This window comes from Bombus vosnesenskii, unplaced genomic scaffold (assembly GCF_011952255.1).
Source record: "Bombus vosnesenskii isolate JDL3184/JDL3185 unplaced genomic scaffold, Bvos_JDL3184-5_v1.1 scf7180000013309, whole genome shotgun sequence".
In the NCBI taxonomy this organism is placed as follows: domain Eukaryota; kingdom Metazoa; phylum Arthropoda; class Insecta; order Hymenoptera; family Apidae; genus Bombus; species Bombus vosnesenskii.
The window spans coordinates 1,604,146-1,624,596 of NW_022882958.1; the positions used below are offsets into that span (position 1 = coordinate 1,604,146).

Consider the following 20,451-nt stretch of genomic DNA (forward strand, 5'->3'; position numbering starts at 1 on the left):
TCTACCAAATTTGCGCATGCATTTTACTCGCTGCGTCTGTAAGCTCCAATAAAGAAAAAAAGATTTGCTGAAATTATCGCATATATCTAAAGTATAACATCGATCGCTAATTACATTCCAAAATATCGATTATTGGAATTACCAAGCTAGCTAGCATACGTAAAGCATGCCTGAAGGATTTGTTACCGCTAATTAATGTCAATAACGTTTTGTCGGAAACAACTGAATGCCCTTTTCCATAATATGTGACTCTTTTTCCGTATAGTAGATACGATTCTTGTAATTGCATGCAGAATGTAATATTATAAAACTCACCTTCTCGCCGTATTCAGGGTCAATGGCCATCATTTCCCTGAGAGTCCTCAACACCTTTACACATAATTTTTCTTCCTTTTCTTCGAGTAGCTTTTCCGTATGTTTGATTAATCTGAACGGTAGAAAAACGATCAAGGATTATTATCGATGATTTACATTACAATATATCGAAACGATACTTCAATATAGGTAAGATAATGGATTAGACAAAGCTTGAGATGGTATAAAGCGATAATTTACCTTTTGATGAAGCCACCATTCTCGCAACGTTTTCTAGCGTCACTCGCTGCTGGGAACAGTAATTCTGGCCGATAGAGTATATCCACTAACAAAGATAATTCAGACTGAACTAGTGGTTTCAATTGTTCTTCCAATAACGATACTATGTCTTGTAAACCTTCTATGATACTTCGATCCAAACGCATTAGCTAAATAAAAATACATCATTCCGTAATAATTACATAGTACACATAAATATTTCGTTTCTATGATGCATTTACTCCTGTTATTCTATCTTATGTATAATATTCGTCCGTAATTTTATGCTACTTACAAACTAATATTAACTAATATGCTACGCTAGAGCACTATAGGTGTAGTAAGCTAATACACTATCAGGATTTTATGAGTGACTTTTACCTGATCTTTACTATCTTCCTCACAAATTAAGTCACTCTACATATCCAAAGATCACATCAATTATAAATCGATTACGAAAAGTTTAACGTTTATTAGAGAAATTAGTCAAACATAAAGTAATTGCTTTTTGACAAAAATTACCTGACTTTGTGTACGTTCTATCTTTGGTTGTTTCGCAGCTTGAAGCCATTTACTTGTTTGTCTACTAAGCATCGCTGCCTTATTGAACATGGAAGCAACTTGGCTCTCCAAATCTGTTGGAATGGCTATGCCTCTTCCTTTAGCTGATAATTTAAATAAATTGTATCTTTTGTTTTATAAAATGGATACAAAGAAAAATTGTAAATGTAATATTAAGAGCAATCTAAATAAGCTTACCTACGTCTGATAATGTTCTTATACAATTTTCGACATTAAATCTTTGACCAGCATTTAGCCACCCACACTGTGAGACTTTAAAAGCCGCATGAAGTAATTGAACGAATATAGGTTGTCGTGTCTGTTTTAAAAAAGAAGTGTTTAATGCCTTTTAACATTGTCAACATTTTTATAAATGTATATATATATATATATAGTTATATATAAAAGGAATATATATATTATTAAAATTTTTGTTACAATTTATATCTAAATAAAATCTTAATATGTAAAGCATCTTTCATTGAAAATTCAAATTTAGACAGCAAAGATGCATTCGTTATAAATTCGTGATATAATAAAATTACTATTATTATTTGAATTGTTTTTCGTACGTAATATAACACACTCATTGCCAAGCTCCAATAGAGAAAAAGTTCCATATAATGTATTAAACCACAGATTCATGCTGCGTGAAGTGCAAAAGAATAGATACAGAAGAGTACTCCAAATAAAATAAATAATTTATGGCTAGTACTTATTGTTAGAAGAACAGATACAGCAAGCTTGTTCGTCGAAGACAGTGAATGTGTTAGTACAATTGTCCAGAGATATATATTAAAGTTTCTATTTACAACATTTAAATTTAGAAATTTGAAAACCACCGTGACATCGATGAAGCACATATCTGTACTTATATTTTTCAAATTCCCTTAATACGTGCTGTTATTCGTTTACAAAGAGATACGCCTATTTACAACAAAAGTGTTTATGAATGATAAAACTTCTCAGGTTAATTTATACTATTCAATGAATTATATATATGTAGTGAAAAATGATTTTCTTCGTTTTAAATCTCAACAGTATCCATATTAGTATTGCAAGTGTATTTACAATTGCTCATAAATTGAGTGAGCGTTTCTTTCAATTTTGGTACTCACATAGCCAGTAACATTAGTATCAGTAATCCGGTCACTTTCCTTGATGCTCCAATAAAGTCTAGCCTCGTGGAGATGTTTCTATTAGTAAATCAACCCACCACCATATAGACCCAGCACCCAGACCCAGTAAACCAATGTTGATGAGTCAAAGAAGGCCAGGTGTTGCATGCCAAAAACACAGAACATGCCGCTGATGCAATCACCAGTTACCAAGCACACATCAAAAAATATATTAACGCTGTAGTTATCGACTTATATTACTCTGGCTTACCAGTATAGGCAAACAAGTATACCAAAAAAAAAAAAACAAAATATATATATACCATGGAGCGTTAAATAAAACAAATTAAATTATATAAATAAATACTAATGCTTCCATAAGTTTGTGATATGTACTTGGCTTTTCTAAATAAACCTAAAATTAATGTGTTTGTCATGCAAAGCAAGAAATTATCAGATAAATTAAGTGACAGAATAACTGCACAGGCTTTTGCTCATAATTATTTCATATGTTAAGATTATGTTATTTGTAGATATACTATATGCCTGTATATTTCATTACGCTTATACTTTAAATATGTATTTGAAAATTCAATTTTCTTAGAGATATTTTTACATGATACCACTATATACTTTTAATTTACTATGATACAATATAACTTTTAAGTTCAAGTTATTACATTAGTTCTAGCAGCCCATATCTTTTTCGAAAAATTACCTCCATTATGACGTACTGCAGTTAAGTAATGAAACATAATAAATATTAAATGTAAAGTATCTAAGTATATAGCGAATTAATTATATAAACCATACTTATATATAAATACAATCGAAATATTAGAAAGTAATAATATTTTATCAATTTAATACAAATATAATGTCTCATTGTGCAAATAGTCGAAAGAATCAAAATATTGGCTGTACAATCTGAAATGTAATATAAATGGATATAATCACAGATAAATCTTTTTTACGTAAGAGAATGATAAAACATAACATAGAATAAAAGAAATGCTTTTGTGCTGTTATTAAAATGATATAGACACATGTGGTAAGAAATAATGTGTTTTTGCTTGTTAATTCCTTATATCCGAATAAATTATTGTGCTTAACAGATTGAAGTGCCATTAAATAAATATCAATATTAGTTAGGAAATTCGTGTGAAAAGTTTTGTAAATAACAAAGATGAATAATTCCTTTCAATTTAACACTTAAGCCAATTAGATTTCGTTAAAATTGTATTTATAGACACAGTACCGAGAAATAACGAAAACCAGAAAGTTCATTTAAAATTATTGAAATAGACGAATACAATACCTGTACTGTAGTACTTTGATCTGAAAATGGACTGCTAAAGAACGTTGTAATGATATTCATTAGGCAACCTGTCACATAATTTTCCAGAGCTGTGTCAGCGTGTTCACGATCGTGTGTGGCTGTTGCTATAATTCCCATGTCTACAATGAAAGACTTTTCGAACAACGACCACATATGATTTGACGTGTAAATTTCTTTCATTTCGACTTCCGTGTCAATGTAACAATGATTCAGGAAATTAATATATGCTTCCTTTACCTATAAATAAACCGTTAAAACAATTACCTGTAATTTTGCAAATACAATTTCTCCAGAAATAATTATGAATAAACTTACTTCAGGTATGCAATCTGAATGCGACACCATAACAACGATATCGTCTAGTGGTAAAAGACTGTGACATTTAATTTCCGTATTAACATTTTTACCCATTGTACAGCAAGCTAATAATTTAACCAATTCTACGTGGTATCTAAAATATATACATATATATTAATATAAGATATAACACATAGTTTACTACCTTATTATATTTCTTAAATGAATTACTTGAGTGGACTACTTTCGTCCATCCGATGTCGTTCAGATCGCATCATTTCCACAAAATGATTGAAAGAAGCTCGATCGTTATAAAAAACCAAAACGTCCTCGCCTGCTTGAACCAACTACGACGAAAAGCGCAATTAATTCGTATATTTTTCAAAAATCTAAGTTTAAAGATTTAAGATTTACTCGCCAATACGAGTACCACTTACTTCTTGCATTACCATTTCCTGGCATTTCCTAATAAATTGATTCTCAGCTTTTACTATCGTTTGAAGAAATTTCAAATATTGTACATGTTTCCCATGAGTTTCTATGCAATGCACAAAATGCTGTATCACCTTGGCATTTACTTCATTGCACAAAGTCGAATTGTCTTGAAAAATGCTACATACTGTTTGAGCTTCGCGTATACCAGGATTTAAAAACAAATCCAATTGCTTATGTAAAAGAACTTGATTCTGTTGATTTCCTAAGCAAAAGTTCTGTAGAAAATCGTGCGCCAGTCGCATCAACTCGTTCATTCTGACGTCTTCCTTCGCGTCAAACGGAACTTGCAACAAGTCTAGGACGACCGTATGTACTCCGACGTTGCGTAAAAGTCTTTGCTCGTGTTTTCGTGGTTTTATTTGACCACCTATCGTTTGAATGCATAACTTGTTCATTCGAATTAGGATCTGTTGTATCTTTTTATATTCCTCCGCTTGGTCTGCGTGCAATGGCGGACCAATGTCTAAATCTATCGCAGATCCTACAATTATAAATAATTTCTACGTTAGAAAGAATATTATATTTTATTCCTATATTTCTATATATATTTCTATATTCTTTCTCCAATATCTTTTTCTATATTTCTACATTCCTATACTCTTATACGCCATATCCTATATTATTTCTTTACTTTTTTCATGACTCCATATGTAAGATTATCAGGAATACCTTTTTTATCCGATGTAGACAATTGAGGCGGAGCTTTTCGAGGAGTAGCTCCATCATCTTCTTCCTCTTTACTCTTCTTCTTTTTATTACCATGTTCCTCCGATGCTTTAGATTTGTAAACCCAAAGTTCCGATTTCTCAACCGACTGTCGTAAAACATCTAAGTCGGATTTTATTTGTTTATAGGATTCAACGTCGCTATCGGAAACCAAAAGTTGCACCTATTCGCAATAATTTAATAAATCTTTCTTGTTTCTTTTCTCCGCCTGTTAATGATTCTATCGTAATTTCACGCATAACGTACTTGTTTAAATGCTTGTAAAACTTCTTGTCTTTGGCTAAAGTGTCTGAAAAGCAAATGTAACGCTCCGGAAACTAACGGTGGATAATCGTGCATAGCCAAATGTAACAAAACACGTAGAAATGTTCGGCCACCTTGGCCATCTAGATCCAACGCCACACATTCCTCGCTAAATAGAATAATTTATGAAATATCCTAATATGTAGTGAAAGAACTGAAAAACATAGATGATAAATTACCTGCTACCAAATATACCCTCTGCTTGTGTGCCTATTAATTCTAAATCGATAGTTTTCTGACCAAGACTCAAGTCACCGGAAGCTCTTTCAGTTTCATCAAACTCTTGCTTGAAGATGCTCAGCAAACAAGAAATCCTGTAGTCCAATCGAACATCGAGTATGAATTGTAAAATTTCGATTATTTTCAGCTTCGTGTCCATTACTAGAGGATATTCTTTTTTCAAAAGTGGTTTTGGTCTAGGAGATGAACTGCCTGCCAATACTTGGCCAGCTGGACCCAGTGTTAAGCTCGTCATTACTGCGCCCATGTCTCCAATACATCTCAATACTCCACCTTCCGCTAACAAATATTACAAGCAATTTTAAACCCGTTCTTAATTCATTAAATATATAATTTTTTAATTACTTCTACATGAATTTGCAAAGAAATTATTTCAAGCGAGGTATTAGAGATTAAATATAGCAAATAGTTACGTTATCAGAATCATAATTATCATTAATAAAAATATTTATGTTTACGAATACAGAACGACAAAAATGGAAAACATCAAAGGAAATTGCTGGACAAAACAAGCAACGAAGGTTATAGAGCAACATGCATGAACGAAAAATTGTATTAAAAAAATTGAATCGTAACTATTTCAAGTCGTCATTAAATCACAATTATATATTACCTATGTCCTTAGAATCCACAGAATCAGCTGTTTTCAACATTGGTTAGTTAATTATATATGACATATATTAGAATTTGTGCATGTTCAGTATATGTATTTGTTTAATATAATATTTTTTTTAGTTTATGTCAAAGCATATGGATACTGGAGGATCGAAATAAATAAAAATATGAATTATTTATTTTGCACTAGACATTTACATAGTGTCAATGGAAGAGATACAGTGGTTGGTTCTATGGTGTACAAAAAGGACACAATTATCGGGAAGTAATAATACTGTACAAGGAGCGTTATGTTCAAGCGTTGTTAATTGTGAGTAGGGTAAATAAAAAATAATTTTTTAAACACTTACAATCAATGTCACCCGTCGGAATTTTTCCATCAGCTACATCGTTTTCTGAGATACAGTCCAAAATACTGAGCAACGTTTTCGTTAATCTCAAAAGATCGCTGAAGCTGTAGAAACCGAAATAAATTAAATCGCGTGCCAATTTGACGACCTAAAACATTATTAAAGTAACATTAAACGATAATGATTATTTGGCGAATAAAATATGCTCAATATATTCTTTCAAATGTCTTACTTCGAACGTAAGTTTATTCTGTTCTTGATCCGCAAAAGACCACATCTTTGCCACAACATTACACAAATAATCTTCCACAAACATTATAGTTGCGCTAAACTTGGCGCGCACGCCTTCCTTATTTTGATCCCGCATCCTGTTTGCATCGTAACTAAAAGCAGACAATACATTTCATAAATGTTTCAAAATATTATACATTCGCATATTACGTATGCACATAATTCTGCATTCTATTCACGTACTCATTAATGCTCATTTTCGAAGGAATTTCAGACCAAAGTCGGGCGTATTTAACTGGTGTCACTTGCTCTTGCGGATCTCTGTCAACGTGAAGATGTAACATAAGTCGACAAAATGAGGCGCGTAATTCATATGGCACCGTTTCGTCCTCCATACACCTGAATATTTCATTGAAACGTATTTTATATCCGATAATAAATTAAATAGTAATCACAAAATATTTTATCTGTACTTACTTGAGTATAAGACCGATGTCCAAATGTGGTGATAAGTTATTTAACGCCAAATACTGTCTATTTAGACACATATTGCTGAAGAGATTTAATTGATGTCTATAATAGTCTAATATGGCTGCGTCTTGAACGTTGCCTATCTTTGCTGCTCTTGATAACTCGTTTAAAGACATTGTCTTCTATATAGATTATTAAACGTTTTAAATATTTTAAATAGACTTTATATCTATATAAAAATAAATATACAACTTATGTAACGATACTAACCATCCCATTATTCCATACAAGAAAAACTTCATACTCTTCCATCACAGTTATTCGTGGTTCATCATTCTCCTGTTTCTCGTCTAACTCTTCGACTTCAACCTGAGTTTTCGTCATCCTGAAGAAATTTATTATATGAAATCGATATAGATGAAATCACGGCTGTTAATGAACGAAGTCTACCTTACCTAGTTTCTAACAATATATCTTTATTCTTTTCGCTTAGTACGCTTTTACAAATTAATTCTTGTGTTACGGCAATCGCTTTTCTGTTAGAAATACATAAATCTGATAAATAATCTAGGAATCTGGACTCCCAATTGTGCATATTTTTTCTCACAAGTCCCACGAAAGTTTCAATTTCCGCTGCCGTGATATGCTTTTCTAATAATTTCCTATTATTGTGTAACAATGCGGTGATAGTATCTTCCGCCAAAATATCGTACCCAATTTGCTTTTGCATGAAAGCAAAGTGTTTCGCGATATATTCCTGCGTTATGAGGTACATTAATTAGTGTATCTCGAATAGACACGCATAATTAAACGTGAGATCACATCTAAATATACTATACCTGGTTTTTCCGATAATCTTGCTGAGATAATCTAAGTATTCGGTAACATAAACGAAACATATATTTGTACGGCGCGTGTCGTGGATCATTCAATTCTTCTATTCTAAGAAATGGTCCCTCACCTTCCGCAGACTCTAAGAATGGAGCCTACAAATAAAACTTTAGAAGAGTTACGCGTCCAAGAATTATAATATTCATACTATCTTCCTTCGTTAAAATGTCCTATCTAACATCTCGGAAGCGAAGAAAATTGAAGTTTTATCGTTTCCTTTCGCGTCATCTTCAACTCAATTAAAAATATTTAGTTATTTCGTAACAAAGCGTGTAATATAAATTTTATCTAACTGAAAAAGTAAAAGACGCGGAAAATTTCAAATACTTAAATATATCTTGAAAAAAAACGTTAGATAGGAGATTTTAAATAACAAAGGAAGTATATTTAACAATATTTAACAATTTTACCTGAAGTATCTTAAATAATTGACCAAGTATGTATTGTTCTCGCAATAACTTTTGCCGATCCCTGACAGCATTGGTAACGATTAAATCTAAAGCTTCGGATTTATTCTGCTCGTTCTCTAAGCCAGCTATAAAATATACTATATCCTGCAATAAACTTGTCACGGCTCTTCTTTCATTGTGCGAGATCGTACCCTTTTCCAGTTTACCACTAATTGACGCTAACACTTTGCATGCGTCATTCGCAAAATCGAGATCTCGCACCTCGACTGGCGACACTGACCTCAGTGCAAACGCCTCTTTATCTTCTTTATTGATTGCACAACCCACCTTGCGATATCATTACAATTTAGACAAGCGATTTTTTTTTTTTAAAGAATGGAAAATAGGGCAGATTGCATTATATGTATATACTGTTGACCAAAATTTTAGAATCAATACGTGTCTCGCGTAATTCAAGAATTAAAGAAAGAAAAGTCAGGTAGTTTAGGAAATTATTTAGTCAAAAATATAAAATTTAACAAGTACAGAAAATTATCATTAATATCTGTAACATTAACTTCCTATTAATAACATAATTAGCATAATATATGATAAGTCAGAACGTTATTTTAAACTTTTAACTGACAGTGTATACATTGCAATCAGTTTCATTTAAAAGTACCTTTGACATAACAGGTTTTTCGTCATCCTTATCGATTGGTACACTGGTCGAGTGAACCCAGGTGTTCGTACATATATGATGTAACCTGACGAACGATGATTGTGGGACCAAACTGTCGCCTCTCGTTAACGTAGTCGGATCCAATTCGAATAAGGAACTTATTTCGTTACTGTGTGGTACTGATACTAATCTATATACCGGCCCAGGTGGATCTATAAACCACACGATCTATATCACGATTATATTTAGAACTGTATGAACCACGTATGTTATAAACGTTTATTGTATAACTGTGCAAGGCTTCTCTACTATTACAACATGCGGGGAAATGTAATAACTTTATGTATACATTCCCTGAAGACTGTCGTCGATTCTATTTTACACATAAATATCTATCTTACCACGCTTGCCTTTTGTGGTCTCACGTGGTTCGTCGGTGTCAATTTCTGCGGCCAAATATTGTCCCGTCGCCAAATGTTTGAATCGGAACAGGGAGTTCCAATGACCTGCTCCTCCTCTGCAAGGATCGTGCTGAACGACCTGTAGAAAAGATTATTAAAATGCTTGAAAACCTGTCAATATTGCATACATATATTCTCTGATAACAAATAATTTTCTATTATTACTATATTTCTATACCTTTCGAATCATCGGTAGCAGAAATAGTATTATCATTAAGTAAACTAACAATAATGTATGAAAGAATCTAACCCTGACATGTTGTAGCATAGATCAAGTATTCATCAATGCATCGTTACGAGGCAAGATCAGTTGCTATTCAAGCTTACTATTTACTAATTAGTTTTTTGCTTATTAATTCCTACGCCGATAATTCCTTGTACGTTTATTTTGATTTCTTAATAAATAATTTATTAATTCTTTATTTATTCCAAGATCTAACATTCGCTACACCAATTGAAGGTCGTCCAATACTAACAATATGTAAGTACTAAGCACCAAGGATTTATACGCTAGGTTCTCTGAACACATAATATATTAATCAGACGATAATATTCTTACCTCAACCTCCCACAAAGCTTTACTACTGGTAGCTGCAGTGGCGCTAGTCCTACCAGTAGTCCTGAGAAATACATGTTGCTTCTTCTTGTACTCGTCCATTGTAAGAAACTTCTCTTGTTCCGCGTGAAACAGACGAACGACATCGCCACCCTTTAAAATCTCCTCTTGGTTCTCCCTATGCTCCATAAATAACGTTACTTTCCAGGACGTAGCCGCATTCACTACATTCACTTCCTTGCAACCGGGATTATCGCTCAATTCGTAATTGGCGGCCACATGCAGACCTTGTCTTCCGGCGTTCACTGGTTCCAAAATCACTTTGTCACCGACGACTACGCTGTCACCATCGCTACGCAGTTTGTAGAAAGGCATTATGTAGAGCCAGGAGCCCTCGTTGCCGTTCGCGTCCAGGTACACCCTCATCGCGTTCTTCTCGAGTAGCGCCGGAAGTCTCTTGTTCACCGTCAGGAATTTATTGGATTTCAGATGCAATAGCTAGAAGAGAGACGTACTTCGATCTATAAAGAATACTGCTATATTTAAAAGAATAATATTTATGTAATACAACATTATTATTTGCAGAACTTTCAACGTTATTATTTGGAATTCCAAAGGCATCGTAAATCGAATATTGCTTTCTATAGAAATCTGTAGAATTTGGAAATTGGGTATTGGAGATATTTTATAAATGGAAATTTGAAATATTTCAGAAGCTTATTTCGAAATAGCGCTGAACGATTATTTATTTATTATTGTTACTTAGGATTCAGGAAAGTATTATTTAAAATTACATAGTAATGGTAAAATAGAATTTTCTAGCTATAGAAATTTTATGGATATCAAAGTGACAGTTGAGTGCAATTATTTACTATATTATCGCACACAGAATCTGGAATATTATTATTTAAACGATTACATAAATATTTTAAACTAGAATATTGTTTTCCATAACTATAGTACCATACAATTTTTAGATAATCATACCAGAGTACTCTATTATTACCTAGTAATATGGCAATTAATTGAAATAGAAGCTATCGAAAGGCAAGAGCAAAATTCTATTATCGTTCGATCCACAGGAGAAAAAAGAATGAAAATGAAGCACGGAGCGCTAAAATAAGAAGCAGCACGTCAATCACACTGGCCGGTATATTAACTTTCAAGTCTATCATAATTCCCACACATGGAAGGAATAAAGCAGCTCGATAGATCGACAAAGACCCGATGTTATACGTTATTGCATCACGTTAAGTAGACGTCTAACGACGTTCATAGACACTCGCTCGCACGCCAGGAGACGATATATTTCGCCTCCACGTATAATACATTTAGCGACCATCACTTCGCCTATATAACGTTGTTCCCCCTAGTTGTTGACGCTAAAAGCACCGCGAATGGGATTAATAATTCGATCATACACTTAAAACAACACGCAATCGCGAGTCGAAAGCCAAAACGAAATTCAGTGTTTAGATAATGCACTGCATCTTGACGATGCTTTCCGCGATAGTTTCATGCGACACGGATATCACGAAAGGAAGCTAATTCTGTTAATTGGCGACTGGTTATCGTTTTATGTTGTGTTTTTTTTTTCTTTTTCGCGATAAGTCGACAACACGCAGAAGGAAAATGGCGAAATATCATTAGCCTATGATATTTGATAATAAGAAATAAAAAGAAGTAAGTAAGGTAGTGAGCATTTATGCTAACACTTTCGAGGTGTATTTTTCGTGTAATAATGAAAGCGATAATACGATAGTATGGAGTATGATACACTTAAATTTGAAAAAAAAAATGTATAAAGAGATGCGAAATTTTACATTAACGCTTTATAAAGGCGAATATTTCTTAAAATATACTAATAGAATACATTAACAAAAAAAATATAATAATACGGAGCAGGTATAATACGTTTAAATTCGAAGGAAATTGATTAAACACGGAGAATAAAAATTTCAAGAAACGAGTCGGAATTAAATTAACTGTCTTTTTTCAACACTGAACGCAATAACATAATAACACGGAGCATAATAAAAGAAATAGGTCAAGCACGAAGAATGAAAATATAGAGAGAAAGCTCGAGATTTTGCATTTATTTCTTTTAAACTTATTTTTCTTTCGACAAAATACCATTGTGCGTTTAAATGCTATAATATAATAATAGGAGTACAATGCAGGCATTCTTCAGAATGCAGATACGTTCTTCTTCTTCTTCTTCTCGCGATGAACTTTGTAAAATAATATCACGGACGGTAAATCGCTTAAATTGTGAAAAAGGTAGGTTGACCATAATGTATTACGTAGGATATATAGCTCCATTTATAATGAGATCCTGTGTCCCCATAAATCTTCGCGACGGAAGAATATAACAGCCCACAACACAGTCTTTGTAAAAGCTACCTTGGAGCGTGTTATCCAGTTAATTCTGAGAGGGTTAAAGGGAAAGAAACAGGGTATTATCGGGTCGTTTCATTCAAAAGGTATTATTTAATATTTTCATTGGTATAGAAATGGTAAGTGAAGCGTCTGTATAAAAGAGAATTCTGTCCTTGAGTTCTAAAGCAAAAGCTGAGCTTTCGAAGCGTGTAGCGCAAGGTAAATTGATTTAGTTTGTATAACGGGGACAATGTAAAAATATAGAGAAATATTAGAGAAACAAAACATGGTAGCTTTGATTCTTTCTCACCTGCACCACATTACCGTAGGAGACCACGCTGCCAAGCAGTTTCTTGTTTTCAGTCTCGTTTTGTTTCTTTTCTATCTCGGCGGCATGCTAGAAATTGATCGACACGTTAACCAGGATTAAAATGATTTATTTAATAGTATAAAATATAATTAATTTATTAATTCAAACTTCAATTGTTAGATGAAATAGCGTAAAAGTTTCATGAGACTTTCAAACTCACGTGCAATCTTTTCAAAAGCACGGCGTCGGTGCCGCTAGCGCTTTGCTTTGCTGCCTTCCAAAATTGTTTTTGGGCGGAGTAACGGTTCATAGGGCATATTTTGAACAGGCAATCTAAAAATTACGCAGAAAACCAGCGACACGTTAATCGGATGAAAAACATACGAGTGTAAAGTTTGGTTAAAGGAATGGAGAGCTCGTTTTAGAAACGATCGATTAAGTTACTGACTGATCTTTTATTTCTACGATAATCGTCGATGATAATTTTTGCTGATTTACCTCGGAACTTCTTCGGTGGATTCGATAAATCTCCAGCCTCGGGACATACCACGCATCTATCGTCCACCAACCTGGAAAATAATTAGAGTGAAAGAATCTGTGTAAATATTAAATTTTCTTTGCATTTATTTAAAAACTACGCGTGGTCAAAACGAGTGTTAAAAATCCAACTTGGTATTAAATTCAACCGATTAAAGGCTAAAAGTAATAAAATATCGCGTCAAATATGACTATTGAATCTGATTTTATTGATTCATATTTGATTTTATTGAAGTGTAAAAAAATATAGGTACACGAGAGTAATAAACATATAAAAAATATAAAATAGACATATAAAAAATTACAGGATCTAGGTGAAATGACGAAAAAACTATTAAAGACAATTTTTTAGAATTTCCTTTTATAGTCGCAATTTAACACGACAAAATTCGATAATTTAATTCGATTAAAAGAAATTGCGAATCGAACGTTGCGTGGACAATACGTTACTCGTTAATAAGTCAAAGCTCTCATTTCTGTTTAAAGATCTTACAGTCTCCCCGTATTTCAGTTTATGTTAAACTTACTTTCCTCTTATTTCGTATCAAATAATCTACTATAAAGCTTAGAATTCATTTCTGAATAAATATTATAAAAACTGTATCCTATCCGATACTCTTTGAGTTAAACTCGATTTAAACTTCGCTTAAACTCGACACAAAGTGGCAAGAGCTCTGAAACAACTAAACCGCGAGATTGTCTTTTGATGGCAACGCCTCGGGGTTAACAACATAATATAGGAGACAGTCGCGAAATAAGTGTGGTCCAGCCAGAACGAAAGCAACGTGCAGATCGATATTGGGGCAGACCCAGTCTTGCCCGGGAGCTTTAAAGCTACGCAGCGTCGACGAACTTTCATCTGTCGAAATATCGGCGTATCGTTGTCATCGTACGATGCTGTCGCGCGTTGAAACAAGTGCACTTGCAGCGGAGCAATATTTTCTACCCTGTGGGGTGAGCGGTTTAAAGTCTAACAAATTACACTGTTGTTCCTTTCCTGAAAAGATCAGAAAACTTTTCCAACAGTGAATGGTGATATACGATGGCTGTGTGGACCAAAATAACCATAAATCACTCTGCACAAGGAAACACAATACATGATGACAAAAATGGAACGCACGAAAGCAGTAGAAGTTTTATATAAAATGGAGCCTCATCGAATAATTGCAAATCAATAAGTTTTTATTTTTGGAGTTGAAATTTGGCGCAGTTTAAAGTAAAATAATATCCTGAATATAATATTTCTCCTTTAAACGATACGGTGTTGGGATTAATATGGAAAAAGAGGAAATAATTTTATAGTCTTTTAATTGCACATCGCAGAACGTAGCTAACAAGTATGTTCTTTTTTTAGAACCTTTTTTAAAGTTGTCCCAGATAAATATTTTTGCAGGAAAAATTGTTAGAACAGGGGGATATTTATTTTACGTTTTACTTTTCCTTCTTCGGTAACTTTTGAATAATACGTGCCATTCGCTAGACAAACACACTTCTCCATAGTCTGCAAGTAAACTAGGTCATTCATATGCAAGTCTAACTTTTTATTGCTTTGTACTTTCAAAAGATTTGGAAAGGTTCCAGCACACTTATGAACGACTCATTGTAAAAGCGGCCTCTAAGTCGGATATTTAAGATATTTCCGAATAAAAGGAAAAAGTTGAAGGAAAGAGATCTAACAGATTTTCCCTACGATTACATCAACGACCTGATTTACGTACAAAAAATTAATGAATTACCGTAGTGAATTCAATTCAAATTAATGTCCGAATTTAAAAAAATCCTAATGAAATAATCGACTTGGAAAAGATCTTGAAGAATATTATCCCTTCGATAAATCCAATTTTCTTATTTCTAACTAAAAATACATTTTTCACGTTGACAGTAAAGACCGTATACCTATTTGAGCATAGTCTGTCACGGAAAATACAGACAGGCAAGAATAGATTCGACCAGAGAATGAAAACGGAATCGAGCATTATTTTACCATGACAAAAGCGCGTTTACAAGCTGAACAGAAACGAAGGTACATATTGATCGCGGAATCTTGCATCAACGAAGCACTGAAACGTTGGATTCCACGGTGAACGGTTACTGTAAAACATCAAGTGGAAAAATAACGCTTCCTGTCCAAATAACGATTAATTACAAAGGCCGCTTTTATGGTTGACAGAAGAAAGTTGTTACAAGGAGGGTTGATTACATCCCTTTCAGTGTCAGCCCGGCTATCCGTAACTAACCACATCGCTTGTTGTTCGTCACTAATAGAATACATAGTTTGCTAACGAGATTGCATTTAGGCTTCTTTCATCCGCAAACGTAAGCTCTTTTAACTACCTCGAAGGCTAATGCGTTCCCTATAGAACGTAGCCGCAAAGGCTGACAAGGTTCGTATAAGGTAAAACCGTTCGTTTCGCGTGAAATATATTCTTATTTCGATTTATTAATCATTGAATGTCTTTAGATTTTATAATATTATAATATAGCTGCTTCCTTATTTTGTTTCATTAGCAGGATATTAGAAAAATTATTTTAAATAATAATGATATTTGTGTTACGTACATTGCTTTATTTCCGTATCTTTCTATCGAACCGCACAAATTTCAATTAGAATTTTAAATCTGCGCTATTATATTATTGATAATGTCACTTCGCTATGTTCGATAAAAAGAATGTAAATGTGTTTCCCGTTTATAAGCGCTAATATAATCTTGACATATCCTGTATTATTTTATTAGATTGTAAATCAATTTTTATCACACTATTAATTACTATGATTACAGAAAGTAAGAATTTTGCTGTTTATCTTAGAATGATGTATGTAAATTTCAATTAGTCACGGATGGAAAATAATAAAATTCCCAGTCGGATACGATTTGCTATCGTGCGGCATGCATCTTATAAAATAAATCATCACCTGACGATAAATATTCCCGGTATCATAAATCAAAGAGATCTAAAATAGCGGGAAACTACTGGTAGCATCTACCGGCTGTGACAAATATTCAAAGTGTGGAAAACGTGAAACTCGCAACTAGCTACAAATCAATTGTCTGCGCGATGTAGCATCCAAGCCAAACGACAAAGTGAAGATTCGAAATTATATTTCATTCTCGTTAAAAATGAAAAAAAAGTGACACTCGGTATGCTGCATCGCTATGTAAATCATAAGAGATCGACATATTATGTCGAGTGCCTCTTTACGTATATCGAGGCATGCATAGACAATGATCCGATATTCCACTTGCACCGCTAAAATCACTCGCACGATAAATCGGGCTTGCACGTGGATTCTGATCGGCAAACAGTGAGAAACAACGTGTGCCAGCACCTGGCGTGTAACCACGAATACTCGAACGCGATACATCTGTAATCGAAACCACATCTCGACTCTGTCGCTCGCGTTTCCTATTAATGATCCGTGAATCCTCCATAAGCTGAATGAAGTCGGGTCAAGTGAAAATATTCGTCGAAATATCTTCTATCCTATTCGATGTGCAAATAATTTGCCTAATAAAATAGGCGAATAAACGTCAGATTCGTGGTACGTTTGTTATCGCAACCATATTTCTGTCCTACGTTTCGAGTAATAATTCACAGATTAATCTATAAATCGAATTGACTCGACTTCACTTAAGACGTTTATCGAAAGTCCCGAATCTTCGCCAACGCGTAAAGAAAAAATATTTGGCCAAAACACAATGTAAATCAATACCAGGTTTGTTATATGTTTGCAACTGAAACTGTATTTTCGTTCTACCATCCACGTTCACTGATAATAATTCACAGGCTGGGTATTTTTCTAAGGTTGGCTACCGGAAGCCATTCAAAGCCGAAAGACAAGAATTGAATAAATAACAATAACAATTCGTACATCAATCCGATATGTTTGCAATTGAAACTATATTTCAGTTCTACCCGATTCAACCGAAAATGTTCGTCGGCATATCTTCACCGGTGTACGAAGAAAAGAGATCCATTGAAAAGGCGAAATCAAACCGATCTTATTCGACGATGTCTCTATACGTTCGACAATCTCGATTCAATTTACATTCCCATCGAAACGCCATTACCAATACAACGAACGAAGATACGCTTTTACGAGCATAGGAGAAAAATGAGAAAAAATTCTCACCAGGAACAAAGCAAATTAATATTCGACTGGCGATGCACGTCGCTCTTTTAGCAATGAATGCAATACGATCGATCGAAGAGGCGTTCTAAAGAGAGACGTGCGAGTCAAAGCTATCGGGTCAGCGAACAAGAAAGACAACGTAGACACACGATGTAAATTTTCGCAGGGGTTGCCTATAATACACATAACTGAGGAAACGGTTCGGCCACGAAAGCCGATATCGTGTCACCTACAATGTCGTGTCCATCGTACATCCATAACCGTGATTGAGTTAGCCACGTTACCGCATATAGCCCATAGTTGCTACTGTTAGACCATTAGAAGCAGAACCGAAGGCGGTTTTAACCCAAGAACGTATACATGCATTGCGCATTATCTCATTTAAAAAGCCTTCACACGCTTAGAAACCTAACTTCGTCACACACGTTCATCCACGCGCGCTGTTCATCGGTGTTCGTTCTTTATGTCGATCGAGTAATATCGAAGAGATGGCAAATCGAAAGCCGAGAAACCGAGATGTTACCACGTAATAATGGATTTCTAGTATACCTGCAGGAATGCACGGTATGTGCTTTCGACTGCGTACCGTGCACTTCCTGCTGATCAATAAATCACCACGTCCCACGCCCTCGATAATTTTATTAATAACTTCGTCGACGACCGTTCAAAATTGGTAACCGTACGAGCGTTTCTCTCGCGGTGGAAGAAAAAGGTACGTGTACGAGCTGCGAAATCGATTATTCGAAATCGAAATTATACGAGATAGGCGTCAGTCAAATATTTTGGCACAGAAATTTCAAAGATTTCAAAAAACGGTGTTAACCACTTTGGTGTGTGAACGGGCCGTGTAGTGATTTAAGGGCTGAATAACATCGGAGTAATGCTTCTATCGATGAGAGAGGCGATTAAGAGTTGGATATCGCTGGCAAATCTAATCTCGCGCTTAATTAAGCATTGACGCAAAACGATTGTGTACTCGACGTATGAAACACTTAAAAGATCTTCAGAATGAAAAAATAACAATAAATCGACGATCGTGACGATCATTCGAACGCTGATATTGCTTTAAAGCGATAAGCATCGCGAAACTTCTCTAAACCTTGTTGCACGATCATTTGTTAACTAATATTAATGAACCCTAGAACTGACGAAGGACATAGATTTTTATTGTACAAACAGCATCTATTATTTAAAAGGTTACAAAGTAAATCACTAATATTATTAACGCAGTGTTTGTTACAAAGTGATTCCGACTTTATATGATGTAGAAACTTATTTATAAAATTGTTATTCTTGTAGCCTTGGAAGACTAGTGATTTTTCCTATGAGTTAAAGCTATCGCTTGATCAGGATCTACTAACAATATTTGCTTCTTACTGATTTGTAAATAATGCAAACAATCTTTTATCTGAACGTAAAATCTCACTTTCTATTTCGAATAATAAAAATTTGCATATTCATAATTATTTACCCTTTCGATATATCGATCCTTTACCGTTATATCACCGTGATTCCAAGGGGCAAATTAAAATCGAGGATAATGGAACAGATAACTGAATTATGCAAGAGCACTTCTTCAAGAAAGAGCATATTCTTTTCCCTAAATGGAAATGTAGAACGATCGAGAAGAAAGAAAAATTTATGCACAATAAATTTATAGTAAATAGATATAAGGGAATAATGACTTTTCGTAGTATCTTGAAACCTAGGAGCTAAGAGGCTGATTGGATGAACGCGTTGTTGCAAACGTTAATTACATCCCTTTCGTTCGCACCGTGAGGTGGTATACCGAATATAGACAGCGAGTGCACTGTTATGGCAAATGACAAGTGGCCGTATAATCAAGATGCTGGCAGAAAACAGGAATTAGTAGATATACTCCATTCACCGGGACAGGGATTTAGCTTGACGAGCTGCGATCAACTATTATCTCCGTATATTGGCGTTAATCGATCACTAGCACAATATGGTCCAAAGATCGTCAAATACCTTGCACCCTGTCTTTAGAAATTTCTATCATAGATACAGTGACAATGGTCGAGAGATTCGATTATCGTATGCTTTACTGAACTTTTTGAAAGAATATACTGCTACGATATCGTGTGCTTACTAACGCTAACGTTATGATTGATGAATATACGTTAATATAATTAAGAGTTAGAGAGGAAAGGATAGGAAGAGAAATGTGATTTTCACATTATTTATTAGTCTAATATTTTTTATTAATGGAATTGTATTTTATCAAAGTAAAGATATCTTGGATTCGTGGATATGGTTACGATAACAAGGATATATGTAGTTGGATAATAAATATAAACATGGAACGTTACAGTACTAGATTATTTTACGATTATATGATATTTTGATAAAAATCTCGCTAAACGGATATTGCAAAATTTTGAGACTGTCTTCTTCCACGTCTTTCTTCTCTTATCTTCAACTGACATTTCATATTTATTCAAGAAACTATCAATTTCACCTATAGGATCCTAATATATTATTTATTTTTTAGATTATTCATTTTAGTGTACTATATTAACATGTACCAAGTAATGTAATAAATTTCGTTATACTCAGAAATCCACCAATTATTATGCATTAAGAACTATATTCATGGACTGTAAAGAAGCGAAATTATAATTCTAATATTATTTTTTACAATATCAAAAGCGAGCTAGACTTGCTCTAGAAGTACACTAGCCTTTTGCATATTCAAAATATCATTTTCATATTCAAAGTTTGTACGTAAACATTGATAATTGAGATGGTTGAAAAGGAACACAATGTAAAAACGT

The 20,451-nt window shown here is 34.0% G+C and overlaps 1 protein-coding gene across 16 annotated transcripts in view; it reads right to left on the reverse strand.

Moving 5' to 3' along the window:
* LOC117234765 (inositol 1,4,5-trisphosphate receptor) overlaps nucleotides 1-20,451 on the reverse strand; it is a 47,887-nt gene that overhangs the window by 8,542 nt on the left and 18,894 nt on the right. For 3 of the 16 annotated variants that reach the window (XM_033496288.1, XM_033496278.1, XM_033496279.1), the window contains exons 3-31: nucleotides 13,486-13,556; nucleotides 13,208-13,320; nucleotides 12,988-13,074; nucleotides 10,302-10,796; nucleotides 9,683-9,821; nucleotides 9,282-9,493; nucleotides 8,621-8,947; nucleotides 8,159-8,305; nucleotides 7,775-8,076; nucleotides 7,590-7,704; nucleotides 7,326-7,501; nucleotides 7,092-7,247; nucleotides 6,850-7,000; nucleotides 6,618-6,765; nucleotides 6,266-6,292; nucleotides 5,592-5,931; nucleotides 5,356-5,521; nucleotides 5,053-5,272; nucleotides 4,326-4,864; nucleotides 4,120-4,235; nucleotides 3,907-4,042; nucleotides 3,571-3,828; nucleotides 2,971-2,985; nucleotides 2,253-2,330; nucleotides 1,333-1,453; nucleotides 1,096-1,238; nucleotides 955-990; nucleotides 556-743; nucleotides 316-427 (exon numbers count right to left, since the gene is read on the reverse strand). In XM_033496288.1, the coding sequence (XP_033352179.1) occupies nucleotides 316-427; nucleotides 556-743; nucleotides 955-990; nucleotides 1,096-1,238; nucleotides 1,333-1,453; nucleotides 2,253-2,330; nucleotides 2,971-2,985; nucleotides 3,571-3,828; nucleotides 3,907-4,042; nucleotides 4,120-4,235; nucleotides 4,326-4,864; nucleotides 5,053-5,272; nucleotides 5,356-5,521; nucleotides 5,592-5,931; nucleotides 6,266-6,292; nucleotides 6,618-6,765; nucleotides 6,850-7,000; nucleotides 7,092-7,247; nucleotides 7,326-7,501; nucleotides 7,590-7,704; nucleotides 7,775-8,076; nucleotides 8,159-8,305; nucleotides 8,621-8,947; nucleotides 9,282-9,493; nucleotides 9,683-9,821; nucleotides 10,302-10,796; nucleotides 12,988-13,074; nucleotides 13,208-13,320; nucleotides 13,486-13,556 (5,134 nt within the window). The remainder of the gene's footprint in view (nucleotides 1-315; nucleotides 428-555; nucleotides 744-954; nucleotides 991-1,095; nucleotides 1,239-1,332; nucleotides 1,454-2,252; nucleotides 2,331-2,970; nucleotides 2,986-3,570; nucleotides 3,829-3,906; nucleotides 4,043-4,119; nucleotides 4,236-4,325; nucleotides 4,865-5,052; nucleotides 5,273-5,355; nucleotides 5,522-5,591; nucleotides 5,932-6,265; nucleotides 6,293-6,617; nucleotides 6,766-6,849; nucleotides 7,001-7,091; nucleotides 7,248-7,325; nucleotides 7,502-7,589; nucleotides 7,705-7,774; nucleotides 8,077-8,158; nucleotides 8,306-8,620; nucleotides 8,948-9,281; nucleotides 9,494-9,682; nucleotides 9,822-10,301; nucleotides 10,797-12,987; nucleotides 13,075-13,207; nucleotides 13,321-13,485; nucleotides 13,557-20,451) is intronic. The other 13 variants (XM_033496290.1, XM_033496283.1, XM_033496293.1 and 10 more) reach the window with 10 other exon arrangements.